General features: G+C 32.9%; 2 protein-coding genes across 2 annotated transcripts in view; one reads left to right on the top strand and one right to left on the bottom strand.

Annotated features, from left to right (window-relative positions):
* The first annotated feature begins 514 nt into the window (after positions 1-514).
* LOC143057437 (BTB/POZ domain-containing protein 6-B-like) overlaps positions 515-22,008 on the top strand; it is a 34,171-nt gene continuing 12,677 nt past the window's right edge. The window contains exons 1-2 of the mRNA XM_076230742.1: positions 515-583; positions 20,171-20,328. Of these exons, the coding sequence (XP_076086857.1) occupies positions 20,172-20,328 (157 nt within the window). The 5' untranslated portion in view covers positions 515-583; position 20,171. The remainder of the gene's footprint in view (positions 584-20,170; positions 20,329-22,008) is intronic.
* LOC143056792 (uncharacterized) lies at positions 3,600-8,602 on the bottom strand. Its single transcript, XM_076229955.1, has one exon. The coding sequence runs from the start codon at positions 8,470-8,472 to the stop codon at positions 6,589-6,591; it is 1,884 nt and encodes a 627-aa protein (XP_076086070.1). The 5' UTR covers positions 8,473-8,602; the 3' UTR covers positions 3,600-6,588.

Below are 22,008 nucleotides of genomic sequence, written 5' to 3'. Positions count from 1 at the left end.
TATTTATTCCGCGTTTTGAAAATACCGCATATTTTCATCAGATTTTGGAGCAGAATAACAATTAATTAAATTCACGATCCGATAGCAATGTTTGACTGTCGTTAGCTACAGTATGCTTTCAAGATATATATACCGAATGCCGGCCGTGTAGAAGTCTTTGCTCGATCATGACTTAAGACATAACATAAAATTACAATACCAAAACTTTATAAATTCAATAGTTTCATGAATTCAACTTATTTTTTTGGTATTTTATCTATGTTATCATAAATGATAGATATCATGTTTAATTATATTTGTTGGCAACTCGACCTGTTCGAGGAGAAAACATCTGATCAAATCAATTTTCGTGGATTACATTTATTGACCCAGTGAGAATTGGGATGAACACAAGTCATTCGTTACAGTTATTTCCGGAACGTAATATTGCGCGCACTTTTTCATTAATAGTTATCCCATTCGGACTTGGTGTGTCAGTGTTAGATCACCCTCTGGCGAGATGTAAACCTTTCACATAACATCATACCTAACAATGTTTATAATAGTGAGAATATTGTTCATTTAAGAACATTAACAACACAAAGTAAGTACAAGTGTACAGTTTAAAATGCAACATACGCAGGATCACCACAGAATACAGTATTTACACCAATTAATTTCTATTTAAAACGAGAAGACTATACCGTACATCAAGATCTTACAAATCTTTTGCGCAATACTGTGTAATTAAAATGTATACACAATGCTTATGACCCCATAACTCAGATCAATTACAAATGTTGGTAGTGTCACATTTACAGTTCTTGAGTTGTGACCCTTTGTAACGTTAATGCTAGCGGGGGCATCATTTGTGTTCAATGGACACGTTCCCTATTTTATTTTTTTATCAAAGCCTTTAATATAAATTTACTTTCATTACAGTTGTATTGATTTAAGTTACCGTAACTGTCTTATTTATAGAAAAAGAGGGAAATGGGTCATTCCAGTTAATTTCTGACAGGTGGGGATGGATGGGGAGGTGTTTTTTTTTATAAGTATCAGAAAAAACATCATGAAAAACTGCCTATCAGATCTAAAAATTTAGACACATAAGATTTAGAGTGTCTGTTCATACTAGGCGGATGGGCTTTTATGGGAAAAAATACCTGTCGCTGCAAGACCCTCAGAAGTATTTTGCGTATAATTGTAAATGTCAGGTGGGGAAAAAAATATCACCCTCCAGATGTATAAATTTTACATCCCTCAGAAAGGACCATCCATCCCCCGTTAGCAGAGATTAACAGGAATGGCCCAATGTACTAATAACTAATGGCCACCATAATGTTGTCAATAATGAGAAATATTTGTACCATATATACATGTACGTGTAGAAAGCTATAAAACCCCGATATGAAACATGTGGGAGGGTTTCTTATCGTCGAGTTGCAAGTTGCGATTTAAGAAAGTCGAGTTGCGAGTTACGAAAGTCGAGTTGCGAGTAACAAAAGTCGAGTTACGAGTTAAGAAAGTCGGGTTGCGAGTTACAAAAGTCGAGTTGCAAGTTAAGAAAGTCGAGTTGCGAGTTAAGAAAGTCGAGTTGCAATTACGAAAGTCGAGTTGCGAGTTATGAAAGTCGAGTTGCGAGTAACAAAAGTCGAGTTGCGAGTTAAGAAAGTCGAGTTGCGAGTTAAGAAAGTCGAGTTGCGAGTAACAAAAGTCGAGTTGCGAGTTACGAAAGTCGAGCTGCGAGTTACAAATGTCGAGTTGCGAGTTAAGAAAGTCGAGTTGCAAGTTACGAAAGTCGAGTTGCGAGTTAAGAAAGTCGAGTTGCGAGTTACAAAAGTCGAGTTGCGAGTTACAAAAATAATTTTTGAGAAAGCATGCATTTACCCGAACTTGGTTATATAAGTTATTCCCGTGATTGATGGATTTGAAAGAGTTATATGAGATACTTATTTTTTAAGTCCAATACTAGTAAAAAATATTGTATCATTAAAGGACGAGATCGATTTTATTTGATCCAGTGCGTTTACACTACAACATAAAAAGAACAGGTCTGACCATAAATTACCTTATCACCTTATATTTCGTAAACAAATAATACTAAAAATAGAATAGTAAAGGAAATTCTGCGTCTCGCGCGGACTATAACACACTGCAAAATCATGGAGAAAATAGTTTCCTCATTGGAATTTCGGATGAATTTACTAATCATTATTTTTGGTTCATATACATCACAAGTCATTAAACAAAGACATGTATGTAGGCTATCGCTAAATAACGAACGGTCAATGCGTTTGAAGATGAGGATTTGCAGCAAAGTAATAGAACTTATCGATTTAGAAGATAATAAAAAAAGTAGCGGAATCTATGTTTACTTTTCGTATTCCATTCATCGTTTTTAAACAAAAACTGGTAGATTCTTAGTTGTATGTTTTATAGACCTCCAAATGCACCTATTAAATTACTATCTTGACCATTTAGAAATTTTTTTAGATAATGTAAAAGATACTGATAAAAATGTTATAATGCTTGGTGACTTGAACATAGATTTACTAAAAGGAAGTCCGACTAGTAGGAAATCAAGAATCTGTGAAAGATATGACATAGAAAATGTTGTTCAGGGACCTACTCGAATAACCTCCTCAACTGCAGCACTATCAGACCCTATATACATGTATATGAATAATCTTAGAGTATACTAAGAAATAGTGTGAAACTACCAAGTTTCTGTAGTGATCACTGTCTAACACTTATTGAGATAAATTTTTCCACTGCTAGACAAAAGGCTTATTCAAAAGTAGTGATTATGAGAGTGGTGATTATGCATCAGCAAATATGTATTCACAAGGAAAAAATTGGAGAATGTTTTAAAAATCTTCATAACACAAATAAAATAATTGGTCTAATTTTTAACCAAGAAGTTCATCATGTCATGGACACATATATTCAAAAAAGAAAAGAACTGGTTATTCCCAGGGACAAATCTTGGATCAAAACCTGTATTAAAGCTAAAATGCGAAAGCGTAACCGTTCTAACAAAAAAGCTAAATCAAGAAATTAAGTTTCATATTGGAAAAAATTAAAGAACTCAGAAATGAATTGATTAATCCAGTAATAGAGGCAAAACGTTTGTACCTGATTTTGCACACTGATTCCCTATTCGATAAATCCCCTCCCCCAGAAAGTGGTGTAGAATAGCTAAGAGTGTTGGCAAATTTAAAAATAAAGAGAGTCAAAATTCTCCCATTCAGGTAAAATGGAGAGATTCTTATTCACCCCGTTGAAAAAGCCACACCCATTAATGAATTGATTATTTTCCTCAATATCAAGATTTGATACAGAACCGCAATTGCCTATTGTCCCACCTTTTAATAATAATAATAATAATAATAATAATATCTTTATTTAAAGAGAGTGACTCATTTGGATTAAACCAATTTTCAATAAGGCTCTCTACATGCATACAATGTTAACAATATGAATAAAAAAAAAAAAAATTTTTAATCTACTGTTACACACATGTAAACAATAGACGTATATAAAGTAATATAACAACAACAACAAAAACAACTATGGTATACATTGTGACTTAACTTATAAATTCAACACTTTAAAAATAAAATGACTTGTAAGAGTTTTTGAATGCAGATATACTTTTTGATTTTTTAATTTCACTGGACAGTGAATTCCACACTTTTGGACCACTAAAAGAAAAACTTGATTTGTATAATTCTGTATTTGATTTAGGGATAATAAAATTATCCGATGATGAAAGTCGAGTATTGTACGATTGTTTACTACTTGTAGGCACAATAAGATTGGATAAATATTTTGGTGCCAGTTGGTGTTTTGATTTATACATTAATAATGATTTGTGGTAAAATATTCTCTTAGTAACAGGAATGATTCCAGATTTCTTAAATAGTTCAATAGATGGTTTTCGAATATCGTGTTCGTTTAAAATAATTCTAGCTGCCCTTTTTTGCAATTTTAGTAGACTGTCAACTAAAAACTTGTTACAGTTTCCCCATACTGAACAACAGTAATCCAAATGTGGAAGAATATACGCATTGTAAAATAGAATTCGTGCATTGTGATTCAAGTATTTCTTGATTCTTTTTAATAAAGCTAATGAAGAATTAACTTTTTTGATTATATGATTAATTTGATCATACCAAGAAAGAGTTTTGTCAACAAAAATACCCAGGACTTTTTCACAGTGACTTTCATTAATCTTTTGGCCATTAATGGATACATTTAATGTGTCATTACACATTACAGACAGTTTTTGTTTTGAACCTATACACATTGTCTTAGTTTTTGACACATTAACTAACATTTTGTTTTCATCAACCCATTGACAAATATTTTCTAATACAACATTGAGTGTCTGACTTATATACCTTTTGTCTTTTCCAATTACAGAAATAGTGCTATCATCAGCAAAAAGATCAAGATTATGATTAGGATTACACAAAGGCAAATCATTAATAAATATTAAAAATAATATAGGACCTAAAACGGACCCTTGAGGTACACCTGCTTTTAATGTAGATACATCTGAAAAGGTATTTGAAATTGATACGACTTGATGTCTATCAGCTAAATACGAAGTAAACCAATGAATTGAATTATAAGAACATTTATATTTTTGTAATTTTTGAAGGAGCAGTTTGTGATTTAGAAGATCAAAAGCTTTACACAGATCTAAAAATACTGCCCCTACTAAATTTCCTTCATCAACGGCTTTTAACCATTTATCTAACAAAGAAGTCATAGCAGTTTGACAGGAATGGTTTGCACGAACGCCTGATTGCATGACATACAATAGATTATATTTGTTTAGAAAATTCATGAAATGAGTTTTTACGTGTCGCTCAAGGATCTTAGATAGTAATGGTAAAATTGCAATAGGTCTGTAATTAAAAACATCATTTTTTGAACCTTTATTTTTAAAAACTGGTAGAACTTTAGCCAGTTTGAATAACGATGGGTACACTGATTTTCTTATGCTTAAATTAAAAATGTGGCATAATGGAACTGAAATTAGGTGTGATGACATTTTTAAAAACTTTGCACTGATATTATCAAGACCTGTTGCTTTTTTCTCATCAAGTGTGATTAATTGATGGAGAACAAATTCATTAGTTATTTGTGGTATGGTAAAAAAGACATTTTCTGGTACACGACATGAAATATAATTATCAAGTTTTCCAGAACAACTGGTGCTTGAGTTTGAATTAAGATTAACATTTTCAGTAATATTTGTAAAATAATTATTGAAAGTATCAGCAATGCTTTTAGGGTCTGTAATTGGTTTATTACTACAGTCATTTAAGATTGCATGGTTATGATGATTTTCACTACCATTTACATTATGCAAGTGTTTCCATAATTTGCTACTATTTCCTTTTTCTTGTTCTAATACTTCAGTATAAAAATTTTGTTTTGAATTTTCTATGAGGTATTTAACCTTATTTCTCCAAAATTTATAGTTATATGTGTCTTTTTTCTTATGATAATAATCACGTTTTTTCATGCCCTCCTTAATTTCATCATTTATCCACTGATTTTGATAAACATGTTTAACTCGCTTTTTAATGAGAGGAGCATGATGATTTAACACTTCAGTAAAAATATTTATAAAACTTAGTAGCGCTTCATCAGGATCATCAATTTCTAGTATACTGTCAAAGGGACACTGAGATAAATGGTGAATAAAATCAGTCTCGTTAAAATATTTTGTAGATCTATAAGTTATATAATCATGAATTTGCTTTTTCGTTTTGAACCCTCTTTTATGAGAAATACATACTGGATAGTGATCACTAATTGAATATTTTGGAACTGCAATATAATTAATATTTTCTGGCAGATTACAATACACATGGTCAATTAAAGTAGATGAAGTTTTAGTTACTCTGGTAGGTTCTGTAACCATTTGACTCATGTTGAAAATATTTTTGATGTGTGACCACTTAGCATGTTTTTTACTTGACATTATATCAATATTAAAATCTCCCATAATAATAGTTTCCTTTTCTTCAGTGTCAACTTTTAACATCATGGTTTCAAACTTAGTAACCCAGTCAGCATTACTGTTAGGTGGTCTATATACATAACCTAGTAAAATAGGCTTTTGATGAATATTAATAACTTCTATCCACATTGACTCAATTTCTTGCATTTCCAAATCGATCCTTCTAAGCGTATTTATTTGTTTTGAAGTATAAAGTAAAAGCCCACCCCCAGATTTATCAATTCTGTCTTTTCTATGTAAATTGTACCCTAGAATATTGATCTCTTTATTTTTGACACTACTTGACAAAAATGTTTCACTCAAACATAAAATATGCGTGTTTGATTTTGAATCCGAAATTAAGTATTGTATTTCGGCAAATTTTGGTAAAACATGGTTTATATTTAAGTGACAAATGTTAAGGGATTTGTGTGGGAATATAAAAGGATTGATCTGGGTATACTTGGAGCATTCTGAATTTTGCTCAAGAAGAAAAATAGCAATACAAACATATACAATGAGAATAACTATAGAATGATATAAAATACAATCGTGTGCTTGACTTGAGCAGAATTCAAAAGTTTCTTCTAATTCCAGACGTTTGGACGAAATGAATGTGGATGTTGATAATCTTGATTGGTTGTCTCTAATGGCGCATATCTCCTCCCTGTTATCCTCTCCGAATAAAAATTTTGTTCAAATTGTGACTTTGAATCGTACAATCTAAGCATTGTGTTAACACAAGAAATAATGTTATGGCTTAGAACTTTAGCACCGTCTACGTTGGTATGTACATGGTCCTGAAAAAGCAATTGATTAGGACGATTGCCGTACAAAAAGTCTAACGTGTTATCTAGTATTTTCACTTGATTATCTTCAACTGTTAGTAACTGCTGGTTTACTTCAGAAATAATATGGTTTGACTTGTAATCTGAAGGCCTTGGTAGAATTGATGAAATAATTATTTGCGTTTCCGGTAAGCTCTGTTTTACCGTGTGAATAAGATTTTTATAATCATTTATTATAGTACGAACAGTATCTCTATCAGACACATTGTTGGTTCCAACATGCACAGCTATGACATCAACACAGTCGAGTTTGCCATCAGATATATGCTCTATAAGGCAATTCTCAATATCCCTTATTCTTCCTCCACGGATAGTCTTTACTTTTGTTGTGATGCTATTTGTTGTCATTTTTCTGGCCGACATTCGTTTTAGTGTAGAACTTCCTATTAGAAATAAGTTTTTCTTGTTACTGTTTTTCTCAAATAATGGATATTTGGGACGTTCCAATTCTGTCACATGATACTGAACGTTTGGTATTTGTTCACCCCTTTGTCTCAAAAACGGTTCTGGTGTGTTTGGAGTAGTTGATTGGCTTGTTCTATACTGTAATCCACTTTTTACTGCATTACTGTATGTTCCAGGTGTCATTTTTGTTGAGGTTAAATTATTTTTTTCTCTTTTGCTGTTTGGGGTACTGGTATGTATTTGGGCAACTTGTTCTTGCATAGCGATATTTTCGTTTGATGCCTTTAATGATTTAACTTCTTGGAATACTGAGTTAAGTTTATCCCATAAACTCTTAGATTTGTCAACGAACGTTTTGTTATTAGAGTTAATGTCCGCTTTTATGATCTGGGTTTGTTCTAACACTTCTTCAACAGAGGCTGATGTTGAACTAGTTTGCACTTTTACTGTGTTTGCCAAGGAAACAAATTTATCATTGATATCTTGAAATTGTTTATTTGAAGTGTCAATGTGACAGTTTACAGTGTCGTTTAAATTTGAGACATCTTCAGATGTAGATAGAAGTAAACCTTCAATTCTTCTTAATGCGGAAATAACACCAAATGATGGCGAGCTGGTTTTGTTGCTAATTTTCTTTGCTTTTTGAATTGTAGTACTCCGGCGTGGGGTAACTAGTTTCATCGGAATTGTTTCATCATCATTATCACTACATTCACTTTCATCAATTGTATGAATTGTGATTTGTTGTTGACTTTGCATTATGTTTGTGGATGATGTTTTAATATTTAGTGCATTTTTTGCAAGTTTGTCGGCCTCGATTTGTTCACTTTCAGAATCTCGCGGAACATGTACCCAAGATACATTTAAGTTTGTTGACAAATTGTCAATCTCTGACCATAATTCTTTGTTTTTTACATCCTTTCCGGAGGACTTGAGCTTCCAGTTGTTGTTTTTCCAGTATGTAATATCGCTGGTGATCCCCCTTACCAAATATTCGCTATCAGTTTTTATTTGAATATTAACTATATTAAGTTGATGAACTTGTTGCAGGCATTTAACTGCAGCAAATAATTCTCCAGTATTATTGGTTTGCTTGTATGTTTCTGGAACTAGACCAGAACTATTTCTTGTACTATTTTTCTCCCAGAATATTCCAAAGCTTGCCTTTGCTGACGGCTTTCCGTTATTTTTACATGCACCGTCAATGTATACATCCATTTTTCAATGTTTATAGACCTATAGGTTGCGAAAACGTTGACGTCTTTTTCGCGGAATTTTGCACTATGACGAGTAGGACATTGTTATGAAAAACAAATAAAGAATTTCATAGTTATAATTATGTTTTAGTTTTAATTAACCCTCTTGCTGCCGGAGGGACACATATGTCCAAACCGGCAGTGCCGGAGGGACACATATGTCCATGGATAAATTTATGCAAGCTTCTTATCAATGCTGTATCTCTTTCAATTAAAATACGGAAGAATAAACAGGGTTATGTTTTTCTCCAATTGGTCCCAAATGTAGTGGTCATTTTGTCGTGACGTCATATATCGAATGACGTTGTTGTTTGGCATGTTACGTCACAGACGTTGAGCTGTCGTATTTTCCGGCATATGAAATGCAACCTTGAAAAACGGTCGGCAGCAAGAGGGTTAATGTTTGATTTAGTATTAATGTTCATTGACCCTATGAGCTGTCTGACATAATGATAATAGACCAGGGAGTGAATGAACATTTCCAAATGTATTAAATATAAGGAGATCAGGACAGTGTTTCAAACTACAGGCCTATCTCTGTTACAAATTGTTTTAGAAAAACATATTTTCAAGTCTTTACATAACTACATGCACGATCATGCAATATTAAAACTGATCAACAGTCAGGACAGTCAGAGTTCCGTATCAAGGATTCTACTATAAATCAGTTACTTTTATTATATCATGAAATTGTAAAAAATCTTGACAAAGGGAAAGATGTTAGATTTATTTTTTGTGATGTGTCAAAGGCGATTTGAACACGCGTTTGGCACATTGGACTTCTGTATAAAGTAAGAAAATATGGAACAAAGGGTAATTTGTTTTTACTGGTTCAAAATTTATCTTTCTGAAAGAAATCAAAGGGTTGGAGTAAATGTGTTTTTTTTCTAATTTGAATACTGTCAAGGCAGGAGTCCCTAAAGGGTCCATCTTGGGCCCTTTTCTGCTTTTATTGTTTGTGACTGACATTGTAGATGTAGTTACAAACAAAATAAAACTGTTTGCAGATGATACTAGTAAATATCTCAGAACATACTCATCTAAGTGTAATCCTATCATCTATTGTCAGATGGTCAAGTCACTTACAGTATATTTATGCAAAAACTTGTAGACGTCTTAATATTATTAGATATTTAAAACATAAGATTGATAGACAGTCTCCGAAAAGACTTTATATTGCATTTATAAGGCCTATTTTGAAATATGGGAACATAACTCGGGATAACTGCACAAAAGAAGAATCAGATCTAATTGAGTCAGTACAACAAGCTGCTGCTAGAATTGTAACTGGGCTTCGAAATGAAACTCTGTACAATGAATTAGGTTGGGATTCCCTCCAGAATAGATGTCAGAAAAACAAATTATTGTTTCTTCATAAAACTATTTCTGGAGATATTCCTTATTACATCGCTGCTGATTTCCAGAATCGGTTATGTAGTACCAGTAACCACTAATAATGGTAAGCTCAGTTCTGCTATAAATTAACGACATCATAAAAACTAAAAAAAAGCACTATACATAATAGTTAAACCAAAAGTTTATTAAAATAAAATTGAAAGCAACACGTCGGACGTACTTATTTACACTGGTTAACTGACTATACTGATGTGTGGTCCTAGAAAACTACATAATCATTTCCTCTATATAAAAATAAGGAGATGTGGAATGATTGGCAATGAGGCACCATCAAGGTTAAATGAAGTGGATTAAATCCACCATAGACAACCGCATGGCCTTCAAAATCCATTCTTTGTAGTCTGCTATAAACGGCCCAAACATGAAAAATGTGAAACAATACAAATTGAATTTTTAAAAAACTAACATTTTACTAACCCATAACTGGCAATCTTAAAAATGTGAACACTATATATATATAATTTAAAAACCTAAGTGACTCAGTTTTATATGTTACTTATAAGTATGAATATATAAGTTACTACTACCGGAGGAATACTTAAAAAAAACTTCACGATGTAACAATAAACTTTTAAAACTTTCCATTTAAATCTTAACTATAATATGGTGCAAATGTAGTTTTTACAATAGTATCTTTGACAACTACATGTATAGACTAAAGAATTAAAAACGGAGAATGAGTCAAAGAGACAGCAACCCAACCAAAATATACAATTCAACCAAAGGTTATTGGGTCTTCAACACGGCGAGAAATTATACACCTAGATGGATCCCCGAGAAAGCCCAGATACACAACGTTCATTAGATCAAGAATATGGACGCCATTCCATGCTCCTAAATATAAAGATGAACTAAAATTAAAAAATATACAAGAGCAACAAAGGCTAAAGGTTCCTGGTTTAGGTCAGACACAAAGATGTGGCGGGTTTAAACTGGTTTTATTCACGCCCATCATTTCCCCTTCATCTCTAGCCAATGTAGATATAATATGATTTTTACGTACATAATTTTGAGTGTCACTGCCAAAGACTTAATTTTGCGGTCCCTAACGAATATTGCCCGGCTCTGCAGCTGCTCCAAAAAAAAACCCCACTATAAACGAAATCTGCAGAAGGGGCCCGGTCTTTTACATATATGTACTATTATAGTTTGCTTGTTATCTACCTTTACGTTTGATATGACGGTGCTAGCTATGAAATGTAGTAATAATGAGGCCCCTCATGGGGGGGGGTCCTAGTAATCACATAATCACCATTTTTTTGCCAATATAATCACATAATCATTAAATATTTGCTTATCTTTAGTAATCAAATAATCATAAACTAAAAATACAGTCCTAGGTAATCAAATAATCATGAAATATTTGGCTTAATAATCAAATAATCATTAAAAAAACGGCCAAGTAATCACATAATCAAAAACCCCATGAGGGCCCTCAATAATAAAACTGCAAGCCATCCGGGTCCGTGTAACACTTATCAATTCAAAGTTTTAAAAAATTTTGAAATTTTGATTTTTTTTAAATTTTGAATAAAGTTTTAAAATATCATTCAATTTGTGTAAAAGTTTTGAAATTTTGAAATTTTAACCAAATTATTAAAATATTAAAATTCTAAATATCGTTTATAAATTTGATAGTTAGGAATTTGATCAAACTTTTAAAATACTTAACCTAACGTGCAATTTTGATTATTTCACTTTTTGAAAGTTTGATTTTTTAAATTTTTGATTTAAAATATCAAAAATAGAAAAGGGACGAAAAGAGGGGTACCTGTAAACACTGATGTAAACACGGCTCTGATAACGATCATTCTTAGTTATAAATAAATAGCACGAAATATATCAAATCATTTTTAATTACAAAATAAATAATGAAAAGAAGAAGTCGGGTTTTTTTATGAAACATATTAGACATCACATGGGATAACAGTATCCTGAAATTTTAAGGTTGTGCATCTATAAAAAAAACCTAACTAATTAAACCTATTTTAACCGGAATCAAATAAGTTGATTTAAATCTCTTATATAAGGTTAGCGTTTGAGATAAATAATTCAGAGCTATTTGGTGTTCCCAGTGCCCAACATTTAGAACTATCAGTGAAAACTGACAAACTCGGAGTAAACCAAATAGAATCATATTCGAAACAGTGTAGCTGTGGCCATTGATTGACAACCTTAAATTATCCCATTGACTGGGGCAGATTATGTGAACGTTTGTCTGTAACAACCGCTGCTCACTATGTAATTGTTAAAGGCACTTAAACTGTGGGTCACAAAAGGTTCTCAACACCTAAATAAAGAAATTAGAAAAACTAATCAGGAATAACACAATGTTTTGATTTATATCAATAATATTAATCAAAACATAAAGTTATTCCTGATTAATTTTTCGAACTATTTTAATATTAAAGGCGTTAAGAACCTTTGGTGACCCCACAGTTTCAATTCTATAATAATTAAGTAGTGAGCAGTTGTCGTTGCAGACACACGTTCACCTAATCTGCCCCAGTCAATGGGATACTGTAAGGTTGTCAAGCAATGGCCACAGCTACACTGTTTTGAATATGATTCTAGTATTATTCGCTTTTTTGACGTTCCTGATGAAAGTAGATCCAGAAAAAGCGCTTCGGTCGCATGCAACTTTAAACGTTTTGTTTTCTTTTTTATCGATTGCATGACGATAAGATATTGCCTTTTATGGTATATTTCAGTTCCAAGAAATGATACGGAAGGAATACTTAATGTATAGCGTCGCAATGCACGTTGTGCTAGGCGTGCTTTAGCTGGCCCCTAGGCAAAAAAGTGTAATGGTTCAGTGATTATAGACGTCACACTAATCTCCCGAAATATAGCAATGAACTAAAATTTAAATCATACAAGACTTAAAAGGACAGAGGCTTCTGAATTGGGACAGGCGCACAAATGCGGCGGGATTAAATATGTTTCGTGAGATCACAACCCTTCCCTATACCTCTAGCCAACAAAGAATGAAAAAAACACACAGTAAAACGAACAGTAAAACGCACTTGAAAAGGAAATACAAGTCCTATTTCAGAATAGGAAACAAAAGAAGCTAATCAAAATGACAATGACAATAAATTAACAAAAAGGACTACTATATATATAAGGCTAGCAGTTACTGTCATACGCCAGCTGCAGACCTCATGAATTGAAAGGTTTTATATGTCTTCATTATGCACACTCTCTCCCTGATGCACTTATTGCTAATTTGTTCCGGAACATTCATGAAATATTTGTCACTGACAACAAAAAATCGATAATTTGAAATAGGTTGTTTGTAAACATACAAATTACGAAGAAATGTAGGATTCAACTCCCTAGGACAAAGTAGCCCTTATAGATGGATTTTGATATGTTTTAACTTAACTTTGGCCAAACACCTCTTTAATTGTTTCGGTTCTTATTTTTCTCTCGAGATTTTTCTTGACTTTCAAATTTCAGTTTCAGTGTTCCGTAGGTGAATTCTTTACTTAAAATTCAGCGTTTTACATTGTACTGTTTTTTCTAGAGCAACATTGGTGTTCGGCCAATAATGGAAAAAAAATCCATCATGCAGCTGACAGTGTGGCTTCTCTTTACACGCCCCATTTTGGCTGGATGCACATGTGTTCTTTTAGTTTGCTCAAAGTCGATTGTCGTACGATAACTTAAAAATGCTCAAGTAACAAAATGCAAATTCGGAACAATAATATCCCTTAATACAAAAAAATCCCTTTCCTTTTAATTACTATTTAAAAACAGTGGTTGATTTAGGACCCATAATGGAGCTACGTATAAAATTACCAATCCAAACTTTGTCTATAAGGGAGAAACCATTTAACTTTAAAATGGGGTGTGGTTGTTTAACAATTTTATTAAGTTTTTCATCGCTATTAATCAACTTGTCTGGTTCAAAATTTAACACTATAAGGCATGGAGAAAATTTGGATTCAGAATTTTTCTGTTGTCCTCTGCTGTCACAGAATATTATTTTTTCATCAAATTGGGGATCAGAATATTTTAATGTACCATTATCGAAGCCCCTCGTGATAGTATCAAAGTAAAAAAAAAGTGACTATCTATATATTGGATTTCCCCAAAAGATTACCATTTATCGCTGATATAAACTTTTGAAAAGAATTTTCAATTTTCAAAATGCTGACACCTACAAATGGACAGATGGGCGCTTAATGTAGTACAGCGGCAACTATTACATAAATATGAATGCTAGATGGGCGCCTAATGTAGTACAGCGGCAACTATTACATACATATGAATGCTCGTGAAAATAATGTTTATGGTATATGTTTATATATGATATGAAAGGTTTCAACTTTTACAAAACCAGAGCTATAAGTTGATGAGCTTTTGTAGATACCTTGTAACAGTATCTTGGCTCCAATCTACTAATATTTGATCTTAGTAATCTTAATTTCAACGTAGATAAGATATATATCGTCATACAACCGATAAAAATGAAAACATAACGTTAAAAGTTACGACCGAAGCGATTTTCTTGATCGACCTTCTTAGGGAACGCTCAAAGCTGAATATTTAGGGCCAACAACTTACAAAGAACAGATTAAAACATTAAAGATGATCGTTCATAATGTACATGAAATGATATAAAATTGAGAAAGGAAATGGTGAATATGTCAAAGCGACAACCACCCGACCATAGAGCAAACAACAGCCGAAGGCAACCAATGGGTCTTCAATGTAGCGAGAATTCCCGCACCCGTAGGTGTCCTTCAGCTGGCCCCTAAAATATGCATAATAGTACAGTGATAATGGACGTCATACTAAACTCCGAATTATACACAAGAAACTAAAATTTAAAATCATACAAGACTAACAAAGGCCAGAGGCTCCTGACTTGGGACAGGCGCAAAATTGCGGCGGGGTTAAACATGTTTATGAGATCTCAACCCTCCCCCTATACCTCTAGCCAATGTAGAAAAGTAAAAGAATAACAATACGCACATTAAAATTCAGTTCAAGAGAAGTCCGAGTCTGATGTCAAAAGATGTAACAAAAGAAAATAAATAAAATGACAATAATACATAAATAACAACAGACTACTAGCAGTTAACTGACATGCCAGCTCCAGACCTCAATTAAACTGATTGAAAGATTATGTCTTCATCATATGAATATCAGGTACAATCCCTCCCGTTAGGGGTTTAGTATCATACTATCATAAAATATATGAGAAGAACATAACCCGTGTCATGCCAACAACTGTTTTTTTAGAAATAAATGTGTTTAGTTCCGATGCAAAGACCCTATCAGTGAATCAATGTTAAAGCCAAAATATGCAATCTTTAATGACCTGACAACAGTATCGTAACTATATCCCCTTTTAATAAGTCTATTTAAAGGTTTTGTTAGTTTCTGAGGAGAATACTGACATTTTTGTGCTTTATAAAGAATATTTCCATAAAATTTTGGATGTGAAATACCTGAACGTATAAGATGTCTGCATGTTGAGTTATATTTACGAATTATTTCCTTATACCGGTGATAAAATTTAGTAAATGTTTTGACCAGTTTGTGATATCGAAAACCCTGGTGTAATAATTTTTCAGTAATACATAAATTTCTCTCGCTAAAATCTAATACATTGTTACATACACGAGCGAATCGTACAAGTTGAGATATATAAACACCATAAGATGGTGACAAGGGAACGTCACCATCTAAAAATGGATAATTAACAATAGGAAATGAAAAATCATCTCTTTTATCATAAATTTTTGTATTAAGCTTCCCGTTTATGATATAGATATCAAGATCGAGGAAAGGGCAGTGGTCATTGTTATCATTAGCTTTATTTAAAGTAAGTTCTACAGGATAAATTTCTTTAGTATACATACTGAAGTCGTCATTATTTAGAGCCAATATATCATCCAAATATCTAAAAGTATTGTTAAATTTTTGTATCAAATGTTGTTTTGATGGGTCTTTGCTAATTTTAGTCATAAATTGTAACTCATAACAATACAAAAACAGGTCCGCAATAAGTGGTGCACAGTTAGTCCCCATTGGAATTCCAATAACTTGACGATATACGGAATCTCCAAAGCGAACAAAAATGTTATCAAGTAAAAATTCAAGTGCATAAATAGTATCAAAGCATGTCCAATTGACATAGTTCTTTTGTTTATTGCTACTAAAAAATGATCTAAAAGAGTTTGAACATATGTACTCGCATTCCGACTTTTCAGTCAGGATCCTACTTCGTCAAAATTATCTCCCCATTACGCCAGTTCATTTTCACAATCGTAAAAATGGAAGCCATTGTAGCGATGACGCGCTACCAATTTTGCTCTTGGAAACCGATAAATTTATCCACATTGCACCAATACGATCCTTATATGTCAGTTATATTTTAAAAGACAAATGTATCAACTAGCTAATGAGCATTAGTTAATGATCTTGTCTGCATTGATTCAACTTAAAACTATTGTCTGATCGGTTGTTAGGTGGAATTTTCGAACAATCATAAACATTTAAAAAAAATCTAATTAAATATTTCGTGGAAGGGCAGACTAGATTTTTTTAGTGGTTGAAGACTATAAACCCTAGTTATCACACACAAAAAAATAGAATTTTTCGAAGATATGCATTTTCATCATCCAACTTGTAAGACTGTCGTCAAGTACTTTCAGTAAAAAATAGCTATTCGAACACACCTTCCCTGTTTGTGTGACTCATTAGATAGGTATTTCACTTGACCCATATATTTCATCTTTTAGTACTGTTATTTTTTTGTGTTATAAAGTCAACCTGTAGCTTTAATTTATAAAAATGATAGAATCTGAAGCGAGACGATGTATGAAATATTCTTACTTTGAACGATATCAATACAAAATACTCAACTCAAACACGCCCTAACATAAAAAGGTGCACTCGATTTTCTCTTTTCGATACAATTGTTACTTATTTTTTGGAATTTTTTCTTCAGTCACATAATGGAAGGGCAGACACGAAAATTACTGAACTAATAGATTGATATCTTTTCCGTCCGTGGTAATTTTTTCAAAAAAATCGGAGGTTATGCATTTTTGTCATCCAACTTGAAAGATACCCATGTCGTCGACTTGATATCTAATTGTTCTGCTTAACTATGTACTAGATAAATTGAAAACTTATGCAAATGGTGTTTTTGAAATAAAACACCTCGTAATTGAGAAGAAAATTGCAGTTTTGTTTGTTTCTATTAACTTTTTAAAAATTTGTCACTATAGTAAACAATACAGTAAACATTTATCGCCTTCTCTAATAGAGAGCTTCGATTCTTTTGTTCTATTTCAACCTGGTTTCCGACTGTTTTTAAATGCCCAGTTAATTAGGGATGTGAATTTTTTCTTAATAAGAATATGAGGCAAAGTGGTATATAGGGTAGAAAAATCAAAACTTTGAACAGATTCAAAATCACCAATATATGCATGCAATTTATCAAGTACTTCCAACGAGTTTTTGACACTCCAAAAGTAATTAATTCCACTATTTTCAAAGGCCTTATTTGAACAATTTATTATCAGGTTTTTTATTGTACCAAGTGTACTAGTAAGTAAAACAGACAATTTAGTAGTTGAACAATGGCTGGAAGATGAAATAAATCTATATTTGTAAGGTTTTTTGTGCAGCTTCGGAAGCCAGTACATAGTTGGGACTTTCATTGTGTTTGGTTCTGCTTGTAAAGAAGTAGCTAAAAGTTTATGTTTGTTACAGATGTCGTTTTCTGAAAATGAAGTCAGTTGGAATGTTGGTGAATTCGTGATTTCCTTTTGCAGAACCTCTATATAAAATTTACGTCAAACAATAATGATATTATTAGCAGCTTTATCAGCCGGGACAAAAACAAATTCCTTGGCTAGTTCTGTTAGTTTATTTTTGATACGCGAAATAGGGTTTTTATAGTTTTTGTTTAGGGTAAAATGTTCTTTAAAATGTTGTATTCGAATATCAACTATCTTCATTACTGAATTAAAAAAAGAGTCCAAAGATTTTTTGTCAGCTTTTTCCCGTTTTACCCATTTCAAACAGTAGGCGCGGAGTGAGTCGTTGATGATATTACGACACTCATTCCAGTTAATAGTTGACGGGGGACGATATTTAGGTCCTTTACTGAGGAATGATTTTAACTCTCGGTCGCGAACGATGTTAAGGTCTCCTGTTATAACATGGGAAATTGGTCCATAGGTGTATTCTGAATTACTGCAATTACACGACATAGGTGTATTTTCAGTGATATTTACATCTTTATATTCTTTAGCCAACATGATTACAGAAAGTAAGAAGTCGTAGAGCAAAACAGAAACAATTGAAATCAAAAGAGATAAATAAATATACCGTGTATTGAGCCTTTTTATTGCTTAGAGTTCAGTAGAAAAAATATATATACATGCTCAACCTAACCATACTATTTGACCTACTGCGAGATTTTCAGTTTTTACTGTTACTCCTGTTTCTCCTAAAATATGGGTGCTACAAAAACCAGCAAGTAAAATGGCCAATATCAGAGTCGTACGTCGGGTTTTAAAATGAACTCTCTTCTTTTGAGAAATATTTATTTTGTCATTCAATTTTTCAACGCTTACAACTGTCTGTCTGTGGTTTTATTTCATACACACACTTTTAAGTCTCAGTATGTTTTCAATTCATATTGTTTCGTTTTGTTCCGCTTTTATTTCGTTTCACTTTTTACATGTACCCCTCTTTTTGCCCCTTTTCTATTTTTGATATTTTAATCAAAAATTAAAAAAATTAAACTTTCAAAAAGTGAAATAATCAAAATTGCACGTACGGTTTAGTATTTTAAAAGTTTGATCAAATTCCTAAATTATCAAATTTAAAAACGATATTTAGAATTTTAATATTTTAATAATTTGGTTAAAATTTCAAAATTTCAAAACTTTTACACAATTTGAAATTTTGATATTTTAAATCTTTGATCAAAATTCCAAAAATCTAAAATTTCAAAACTTTTTAAAACTTTGAATTGATAAGTGTTACACGGACCCATCCGCCGTATTTCAAAAGGCTATCTGCATCTTCAGAAAATACTATACGTAGTGATTATGTTAGCAATCCATTTTACTTTTACAAGAGACTAGATGAAGTCAAAACAACAAAACAAATAAACATACTGTATATAATTCTATAAGCAATCATCATTCCAAAATGTTAAAAAGTTACACCAAACAATTCAAATAGTTTCGTTTCCACATTTTTACGCAATTCGACTTTTGTAACTCGCAACCCGACTTTCTTAACTGGCAGCTCGACTTTTTTAACTCGCAACTCGACTTTCTTAACTCGCAACTCGACTTTCATAACTCGCAACTCAACTTTCTTAACTCGCAACTCGACTTTTGTAACTCGCAACTCGACTTTCTTAACTCGCAACTCGACTTTTGTAACTCGCAACTCGACTTTCTTAACTCGCAACTCGACATTCGTAACTCGCAACTCGACTTTCGTAACTCGCAACTCGACTTTAATAACTCGCAACTCGAATTTTGTAACTCGCAACTCGATACTAGACAAAAAGTGAATCTCGTTTATATTAATTCACATGCCCTTGAAGTTGACATGGCATGGGTACTTAAAGAAATTAACAGAGCTTTCTATATATTTCATTATTTTAGATCTACAGTTTTAGGTTGCAATAGAACACAAAAAAAACTTTTTATGATAAACATGAAAAAAAGTGATATTTGATAATTACTGACGAGACAATGGTTTAGTTTAAAACATCAAAGCTGTGATGAAATATATATTTGAAATAATACACGTCTATAACCTTTTTGGAATAATACACAGCTACAGTTGTAAACTTTCCAGAAGTGCTATCAAGGACTTTGATTTCTTCTGTTGAAGAGTATTACATGTATATTTTTAAGTAATAATTCCATGTAGTACAACTATTGCATCTATAGTAGATCGTCTGGGTCTGAAGCCAAACATATTGTTATAAATAATAAGTTTATCTTCTTCCTCTGACCACGAGAATAAATAGTTGGTTATTATAGTAGTGAATTATTAGGTTGGATAAAAGACTAGCTCTCTAGGTGAAAAACATAATTTTTAAAATAGGTGCAATAAGATTGGACAACAATATAACATTTTGCTAATTATCCCATCATTTCCATCACTCTTCGTGACTAGTTATTCTGTGTATTAGGGCTTTGATATTCTCTTGCCAGTATTAAAATACAATGATCATTTTTATCCAGGATGACAAAGTTTGCATTGGTTTTATTTGATCTTGACGGTTACACCTCAGTCATTGAAAGACGACATCTTATCACTGATAAAGAGCCCACTGTCTCAACAACTTTGAATGTGAAATATGGAAGAAAGGAACTATTTGGTGAAATATTGTGTCTTAATGGTAAGTAGCAATGGCGGATCCAGCCATTTTAAAAAGGGGGGTTCCAACACAGAGTAAAAAAAGGGGGGGGGGGGTTCCAACTATATGCTCCCATTCAAATGCATTCACCGGCCCAAAAAAGGGTGGTTCGAACCCCCGGAACACCCCCCCCCCCCCCCCTGGATCCGCCACTGAGTAGTAAACAATGTAATACATATGCTTTAAAAAGAATTATAATGCAAAGTTTGGGTCATCATGGTCTTGGGTCTAATTACATAATGCTTATATATAATACTTTCAAACACTGATTAAGTTTGAATTTGGATGAGACCCACTTCCACTGTCTAAAGTTATATGTCCCTTTGTAATTTGAAAAGGATGCTATATATATCATGGATACATTCCTATGTTTAAGAAGTTAGCGATATCTTTTAACTCTACTTTCCGCTATATAGATGATTTTCACTAAATAATTCAAAATTTTGTGATTAAGTCGGCCTCATATCTTTACTTACATCTAAAAATTGACATTGAGGGTCGGTTGAAAACAAAACTTCACGACAAAAGAGATGATTTCAGCTTTCCAATTGTGAACTTCCATTTCTAAGTAGCAACATTCCAGCAGCACCTGCATACGGGGTATATATCTCCCAATTGATACGATATTCCCGTGCTTGCATTTCCTATCATGATTTTCTTGATAGCGGGTTGCTGCTCACAAGGAAGCTATTAAACCAAGAATTCCAAATGGTGAAGTTGAAATCATGCCTTCTTAAATTTTACGGACGCCATCACGAGTTGGTTGACCGTTATGGAATTACCGTTTCACAAATGATATTGGATATGTTCCTTACGTCGTAACTACAATCCCTTTCCCTTTCATGAATGTGACCTACCGAATTAGACTATTTACCGGATTTGTTATCACATAAGCAACACGACGGGTGCCACATGTGGAGCAGGATATGCTTACCCTTCCGGAGCACCTGATATCACCCCTAGCTTTTGGTGGGGCTCGTGTTGTTTATTCTTTAGTTTTCTATGTTGTGTCATGTGTTCTATTGTTTGTCTGTTTGTCTTTTTCATTTTTAGCCATGGCGTTGTCAGTTTATTTTCGATTTATGAGTTTGACTGTCCCTTTGGTATCTTTCGTCCCTCTTTTAATTAATTTCATCTCCCCTTACTTAGTTAAGTTGAAAAAAAACTGTTAAGCCAGTTGAAATAATGCATTGAATTACTCTCAGATCTGTTCCTAGTGTCTTTTTGTTGTTGGGATGTCCAAGTACCCAGCCACGTTCACTTCTATTTGTATGCCCCACCTATGACAATACAGGGTCTTTATGTTTTCTGGTCTGTGCGTCCGTTTGTCCGTCTTTCCCGCTTCAGGTCAAATGTTTTGGTTAAGGTAGTTTTTGATGAAGATGATTGCCAATCAACTCCAAACTTGTACACATGTTCCCTATGGTATGATCTTTTTAATTTTAATGCCAAATTAGATTTTTTAACCCAATTTCATGGTCCATTGAAATGGAAAGTGATAGTGCGAGTGGGGCATCCGTGTACTTTGGACACATTCTTGTTTTCAATCTGATGAGTTAAGCATTTTTCAACTGATTTTTATAGTTCGTTCTTATGTTGTACTATTATACCACTGTCCCAGGTTTAGGGGGATACTGCGAACATGTTTAACCCCGCCACATT

Source organism: Mytilus galloprovincialis, chromosome 13, assembly GCF_965363235.1.
Source record: "Mytilus galloprovincialis chromosome 13, xbMytGall1.hap1.1, whole genome shotgun sequence".
NCBI classification, from domain to species: Eukaryota; Metazoa; Mollusca; class Bivalvia; order Mytilida; family Mytilidae; genus Mytilus; species Mytilus galloprovincialis.
Note: the sequence above shows the minus strand (reverse complement) of the source record. Positions and strands in the feature narration are given on the sequence as shown.